This window comes from Nematolebias whitei, chromosome 9, assembly GCF_014905685.2.
Source record: "Nematolebias whitei isolate Nwh7 chromosome 9, NemWhi1, whole genome shotgun sequence".
NCBI lineage: Eukaryota > Metazoa > Chordata > Actinopteri > Cyprinodontiformes > Rivulidae > Nematolebias > Nematolebias whitei.
Window position 1 is genome coordinate 13,813,968 of NC_056506.1, and position 8,037 is coordinate 13,822,004.

The 8,037-nt window shown below is 40.4% G+C and overlaps 1 protein-coding gene across 1 annotated transcript in view; it reads left to right on the forward strand.

The window, feature by feature from the left end:
* col6a1 (collagen, type VI, alpha 1) overlaps positions 1–8,037 on the forward strand; it is a gene marked incomplete in the record, with an annotated part of 32,820 nt that overhangs the window by 8,277 nt on the left and 16,506 nt on the right. Inside the window, 7 exon segments of the mRNA XM_037682073.1 lie at positions 2,649–2,711; positions 2,795–2,857; positions 2,929–2,982; positions 3,062–3,097; positions 3,187–3,249; positions 3,460–3,522; positions 4,284–4,346. Coding sequence (XP_037538001.1) covers positions 2,649–2,711; positions 2,795–2,857; positions 2,929–2,982; positions 3,062–3,097; positions 3,187–3,249; positions 3,460–3,522; positions 4,284–4,346 — 405 coding nt within the window.

Genomic DNA, 8,037 nt, shown 5'->3' on the forward strand with positions numbered 1-8,037 from the left:
TGAACCTTTCTGAACACACCTGAACACATCTGAACATATCTGAACACATCTGAACATATTTGAACACATCTGAACATACCTGAACATATCTGAACACACCTGAACACATCTGAACATATCTGAACACACCTGAACACATATTAATACATCTGAACCTTTCTGAACACACCTGAACACATCTGAACATATCTGAACACATCTGATCATATCTCCCCTGAGTGGATAGACCACTGTAGACATGCCTGACCTCCTGCAGACGTATGTGTTCTCCACATCCCTGAGATCTAATGATCTTCTGCTTTTTGTTGTTCCATGGTCTAGCTTGTTCCACTTAGGTGATCTGTTCTTTAGTTGTCCTGAGGTCCTGCCTGGTCTAACTAATATTTATTTTGACAATAGTGTTTGTTATTATTGTTGTTACAAATTATTATATCTTAAATATTTTATTATTATTATTATTATTATTATTATTATTAATAATAATAATTATTATAATTATTATTATAATAATATGTCTAGTATTTTATGGTCAGTACTTTGGCCAACACCATTTGTTTTTCAAAGTGTGATATGAAAACGTTTGATATGATAGTTTCTTTTTGAAAATATTTATTCTCAAAAACAAATAGCAGCAGCAGCTGTGTTTGGGGCTTGTCCTTCAGGAATTTCATATTTTTCCCAAAATACCCAAATATATGGTGTAAAGTTTTTTTTAATTTGCACAAACATTAACTATTGATTATGAATTACCTTTAACCAAAGTTATTTTTAAGATAGTAGTTTCTTTTTTTTGGTTTTGACCCTTCTTAGACTAGCCTTCAGCTCATCAGTTATAATCTATATTTCTCCAAACTAAGTTCCTTCAAGGAGCTATTTCCATCTATCCATCCATCCATCCATCCATCCATCCATCCATGCATCCATCCATCCATCCATCCATCCATCCATCCATCCATCCATCCATCCATCCATCCATCATCTTCCAATTGTTCCGAAGTCAGAGTGTCCTGGGTCTTCCCCAGGGTCTCTTCACTGTCGGACATGCCCAAAACACCTCCCCAGGGATGCGCCCAAGAAGCATCCTTTCCAGATTCTCCAACCACCTCAACTGTCTCCTCTCAATGTGGAGGAGCAGCGATTCTACTACAGGTCTCTCCTGATAACTGAACTTCTCACCCTATCTCTAAGGGAGAGTCCAGCTACCCTGCAGAGGAAACTCATTTCAACTGCCTGTATCCATAATCATATTATTTCAGTAACTACCCAGAGTTCATGGCCATAGGTGAGTTGAAGATCTTTCTGATGGGTTCTTCTGCCAGGCATTCCCAGCAAACCCTCACTACACGTTTGGGTCTACCGGGTCTGTCTAGCATCTCCCCCCTGCCATCTGATCCAACTCATTACCAGGTGGTGATCAGTTGACAGCTCAGCTCCTCTCTTCACCCAAGTGTCCAAAACAAATGGCCACAAATCATATGGCACGACTACAAAGTCAATCATTGATCTACGACCTAGGGCATCCTAGTGCCAAGTGCATTTATGGACACCCTTATGTTCGAACATGATGTTTGTGTTAGACAAGCCATGACTAGCACAGAAGTCCAACAACAGAACACTGCTCGAGTTCAGATCAGAGAGGTTGTTCTTCCCAATCACACCTGTCCAGGTCACTCTGTCATTATGCATGTAGGCATTGAAGTCCCCCAGCAGAATAAAGGAGTCCCCAGCTGGTGCACACTTTCCAGCACCTCCATTAAGGACTCCAAGAAGGCCGGATACTCTGAACTGCTGTTTGGCACGTAGACACAAACAAGATCTATTTCCGACAGACAACTATATTTCCGACAGTTAACTGTATTTCTCACAGATAACTATATTTCTGATAGATATTATTAACTTTCCACAAAAGTCCACGTTAAAAGGTCTGAACATCTGCTTTAACATAATTTGAAAAGTATATACATATTGGATAACAATGAAAATGCAACATGTTAACTGGTTGTTAGCTTTTAATAAATTAGGACATTAACGGGTTTAAAGAGGTGCAGAAATGCAGGCAGTCGAATATGTTGCAGGGTTTTCTCCGGATTCTCCAGTTTCCTCCTACAAACCAAAACATGCATCTTTGGTCCATGGTTAACTCTACATTGCCCCTAGACCTGAATGACTGTATCAGGGTTTTTTTTTGTCTCTATGTGTCCCCGTGATGGACTTGCAACCTGTCCAGGGTGTCCCCCGCTTCTCTCGCAGTGACTGCTGGAGACACCAGTTCCCCGGGACCTGGAATGGAGAAGAAAGTAAAGGAAACTGGATGCTGCTGTTGTGTTTTGTGAACTGATTATCGCACCCAGTCAAGCCACTTCTGTATAAGAGACTCTGGCTTCTTTGTTTACAAATTAGCCATTAACCACAGTTGGTTGTTACCAGACAACATCCCGCCCTACGTCTGTATCCCAGGAGGCAGGCTCATGAAGCCCCTAAGCTCTTTAATCACAGCTTTGTTTACATTCTCCACTGTCAGACTGTTTAAATGGAACCATACTGAGACTGTAAGCAAACTCACACATGAGCTTATATGAGCATACAACTACAGCTGATAGTTTTGGCTTTGGCTACTTGTGATCTTTGTTCATATTTTATATCTGCAGGGTCTGCAGGGAGAGGCCGGACCAAAGGGGGACCCTGGCCCTTATGGAAAGAAAGGAGAGAAAGTAAGATATAAACACTTGTGACTTGTAAAGATCTTACATTTCCTTTAGGGGATTTCTTTAAAATAAAATGTGGGCCATTTTAGGGAGATCCTGGAAAAAATGGTGAACCGGGACGTCCTGGAAACTATGGGCCCCTGGGCCCTCGGGTAAGCAAAGAAACTTGACAAAAGACAGAGCAGGTGCTGTTGCATATATTTACCTCTCTGTGTTGGGACAGGGTGAACCAGGCCCTCGTGGACCTGATGGAGACAAAGGAGAGCGTGGCGATGATGTACGTGAAAACAGCAGATAGAAGAAGTCCTCAACTTTTAAAATCACTTTCTCAAATCCTGTATCTGTGTGTGTTTCAGGGACCGTCTGGAACAGATGGGGGACCCGGCGAGAGGGTGAACAGAATTAATTTTGACTTTAATTTAATGTGTTTGTGGATAGAACCACCAAGATTAGATGTCAACCCCTTTGACAATGTTTGCAGGGGCAAGTCGGCGAGAAGGGCGAGCAAGGTTCTCGTGGAAACAGAGGTCCGAGAGGAGAACCGGTAAGTGATGAGAAGGAAGTTGATTTCAACTTGAAAGTCATGGGAAACAGTCTGGATCAATAACTGAGTCAGCCTCCGCCACACTGACCTAAACAGAACTCGTAGTATTTGTAGACTGTCCTCGTGTGCTGACCCAACTCTAAACCTTGGCTCAACCTCCTTTTCTTGCCATCAGAACATTTTATTCATCTGTTCTCTTTTTCTTGTCAGGGAGACCCAGGAACACGTGGAGAGCAGGGGAGGGAGGGGCCAACTGGTCCCAATGGAGACCCTGTAAGACACAAACACACACTCAAACCTAAACAGACACACAAACAGGCCGCTACAAACCACCCACCATTTCTTTCTCTTTTTTCCCACTTGATGAGTTTCCTTGTGTGTGTGCATGTTCGAGTAATTCTCCATCCATTTTTCATGTTGAGGGTGAGCCATCGAGCTGACGCTTAAACAGAGGCAAATTTGGCCGTTGCCCCAGAGTGCTGCCCACTCCTCCTCAGAACACTCACTCTTTCCTCTCTGACTCACTTCTTCTCTCCACCTGCTCGAGCCAAAACCTCCGTTTGGCTTTCTTAATGAGGCACCAGGCAGTGTAATAATAATAATAATACGCTGCAGGCGTCAGCTACAGTTACCTCCGTGATGTCAGAACTCTTCAATGGTTCTTTTGTGCTTTGGACCATGGCTCCTTTTCTCATCAGTGAGGACCGTTGCATTAAAAACGTGGAACATCTGACAGTCTCACGCTGTAAAAAACTGTTTTCTCACAAGCAAATATGTTCGCACTCATCACTGACTGTGCTGCTCTTATTAACTTTATTTTAGGAAGAAATCAAACTCATGGGAGCCACTTTTTAAAAATGTTGTCAAAGATGGTTAAGCGTATTACTATTTGTACTTACATGCTTTATGTCAGCTATAATGCAATTTAAAAAAAAAAATGTTTTTGAAAAGTCTCAGTTGACTCTTAGAGTCAAATGTTTGTTTCTGGCTCGTTGTGATGTAGTTTTATTTGTTGTGTTAACTGTTTTTTCCAGGGTGAGCCTGGAAAGTCTGGAGCTCCTGGCTACAGAGGAGATGAAGGTTCTCTGGGATCAGAGGTGAGTCCAGAAAGACCACTTTCCTTTTATAATAACTTTTATTTTTAATGCACATTACATTCACAATGAATCTCAAAGTGCTGCAAAGAGTGAACATCAGGATAAAAAGCAACCATAAAAGCAACCGAAAGAAGGAGCAACCAGGAGGATCACGCCTCAGAACGATTATATCAAAAACTTAAAATGCAGATAAAATACTCAAATAAGAACAATGGGTGAATAAAAAACAAAAGGTACAGTGCAATCAATTAAAAAACTGGGTAACTTTTAGACCTTCAAACTCTCAAAGGACCTGAAAGTTCTCCAGTTACTCTTAAAACAAATGATACTGTTTAAAGGGATAGATTCAGACGAGCTTTAAAGTAGGGTTACCTGTTGTAGGAAGCTCCTTGTACAATCTGAGTTAGTAAAAATGACCACCCCAGTTCAAGGTCAAGGTCACAAACTAAGGTCAAAGTTCAAACTATGTCTTAGCTTGTCCCGCACACAACTTATGATCTGCACAAGATAATTTAATGAAGCTTAATACACATTTCATCATCACTAGATGGAGGGTCGCTTAAACTCTTCATCACACCCGCTTCAAGGTCAAACTCACAAATCAAGGTCAAAGTTGGAACAAAATATTTGCTTGTCTGTACGATAACGTTTGATCTGCTCTAGAGAATTTAACGAAACATGACACTACATTAGACAGAGTGTCACATAACATTTTAATCACCCTAGCTCTAAGGTAAAAAATCAAGGTCAAAGGTTATACATGGTCTTTGCTTGTCCAGAATACTGCTATAGATTGCTGTATTGTTTTATAATAGTTTGTTGATCAACTTATAATGTGCCAAATACAGTATTCTTGTTATATATTTTAAACCCAAAGTGCTACTTGTGGAAATTGGAGTTGTTTTAAGACGGTAGTGATCCAGTTTACTTTGGTCCCCACTCAGACTAGATGCTAGCTCACCACTCTTGTCAGAATGTCATCCTTTTCAGGGACACCACCAAGTCATTGGTTCAGGTATGTTGACGACACCTGGGTTAAAATTAAATCTCAGGAAGTCCAACATTTTACTGACCACATCAACTCTGTGGATAAATACATCAAGTTCACACGAGAAGATGTAAAAAATGGCAGATTGGCTTTCTTGGACTGTGAGGTCTCAGTTTCTGATGGAGGACATTTGCAAACTGAGGTGTGCCACAAACCCACCCACACAGACCAGTATTTGCAGTTTGACTCCCATCACCCTTTGGAGCACAAGTTAGGAGTCATCAGGACTCTGTGCCACAGAGCAGACAGCATCCCCACTAACTCAGGAGCCAGGCAGAAGGAGAAATCCCACTCTAGACTGGCTCTAGAGCAATGTGAATATCCTAACTGGGCCTTCCTGGAAGCAGAGAAGAAACCCAAACAGGACTCCAGTCAGCCATCAGGTGAAAAGGAGGAACCCAGACCAGTGGTCATTCCATATGTTGAGGGAGTATCAGAGAAACTGAGACGTTTATTTTCTAAACAGAATGTCCCAGTGGCTTTTAAACCCCAAAATACATTACGGCAAAGACTGGTTCATCCCAAAGATCCAGTCCCCCGGCACAAACAGAGTAATGTTGTGTATGCTGTTCAGTGTCAGGAGGGCTGTGATCAGTCTTACATCGGGGAAACTAAACAGCCACTGGCCAAAAGGATGGCCCAGCACAGAAGATCAACATCATCAGGCCAGGACTCTGCGGTCTACACTCATCTCCAGGCCAGCGGTCACTCTTTCAAGGATGAAGATGTTCACATCCTGGACAGAGAGGAACGATGGTTTGAGAGAGGAGTAAAGGAGGCCATCTTTGTGAAAAGAAATCGTCCATCGTTAAACAGGTGTGGAGGCCTCCGGGTTCAACTGTCCCCCTCTTACAATGCTGTGATTGCTAGTATCACTCAACCGCCTGTGAATAGTAAACAGCCATCAGTGCATTAACGATCAGTCATTAGACATATGGTCCTCCTTGATCATGTGGGCAACTAGTTCTGGCTGTCAGCAGCAAACTGGTTGATCTACTACGAGAAGGTGCTATTTATGTATAAGACTGAGTTTACTGCAGCTCCTCAGATGGACCAAGTTTTTGGATAAAAGACAAAATGTTTCAACAAGAAGAATCCATCCACAGCAGGGTTCTGCAACCTGCGGCTCTAGAGCCACATGCGGCTCTTTGGTTCCTCTGCAGCGTCTCTTTCAATCTTTGATCAAAACTGACATAAAACTGAATTTTATTGGTTGTTATAACAACAACTAAAAGGGCTAGTTTTAGCAGTTTTCCTGTAATTAATTTTGCAGATATATGAATACTAGAAACATTACAAGGAGTAAAACATACTCAATTTCACTTTACACGTTATTTCTTCAAAGTAGGATACATAATTTTTCTACAATTAAAAAAATCACATAAGAATGCATAGTTTATTTAGTTTTTAGAAACTGGGCAAAAACTATATTATTTTTTCCTTCTTTACAAGAATCTCATCTTTTATTTTGTCTTAGAGTGTAAAAATATCAATAAATGTTAAAAATCATTAGATATTTTTAGTTTTATAAAATCATCCATATTGTTCAGAAAAGCACCCTCCAACAAACTTAAAGTGGTCCGTGGACCACCAGTTGAGAATCCCAGTTGTAGTAGGTATTGTGGCTCCGGACACGTTTAATTTAGTGAACAAAGGAGCAGAAATGACTCTTTTGACCGTAAAGGTTGCAGACTCCGGGTCCAGAGGACCTGACTTTACTTTGTTAGAGAAATGAATGTTGCTTTAACTTCACAAGCTGCCTCAGAATAAACTGGCTCTCCAAGCAAAGACAATCCTTTTGATAATTCAGCTGATCTTTTGTCTTAGATCAGACGTGGGCAACGACGTATGGCCCAAGGACCAAAAATGGCTCTTGGACTGTTTCAGTCCTGGCCACCAATGTTCCTAATTTAAAAGAAAACAACTTTTATATAAGTTAGTTAAAACCAGCTTTTTAATCAATGAAACTTAAAAAAGTTTAAATTTAACATCGTCAACAAATACATTGAAATCCTTGGAATTAAGATACACTAAAACTTTTTATAGTTATGTTTTCAGAACTAAAGGCTCCAAAAAACAAAAGTATATATATATATATTTTTTTTGCATATTTAGGTTAACACAGCACAAAAGCCAGTTTATATAAATTATGTCTTATATTCCTGAAGAGTATTGGAGAAACATATTTTTTATCAGGCATGCTAATTATACTAAAAAGGAAAAAGTGTAAAAAAAAAAAGTCCTAAGTTATTTGTCTTAAAAGAAAATTTATTTTTCAGTTCTCTTTGCAGCCATTTGACGGGTTGAAATATCTGGCGACAAAAATGTTGCTCACCCTGTCTTAGATGAACAACCAACCCCTGTAGGATAAATAAAAGAAGAAAATTACTAAATATACTATAGTGCAAAAAAAAAGTCCATGCTCAATAATCCAGGTATACAATCCAACAATTTTCAGTCAGGTCATCTGGACAGTTTCTTTTTTTTTTTTCTGAAGCATTTCACCTTCCATCCAGAAGGCTTCATCAGTCAAGGAAACACACAACACAAAACTGATTCTTCCCCAACAGCTTACTCCAAAGTGGAACAAACCAAGTGGAGTAAGCTGTTTGGGGGAAGAATCAGTTTTGTGTTGTGTGTTTC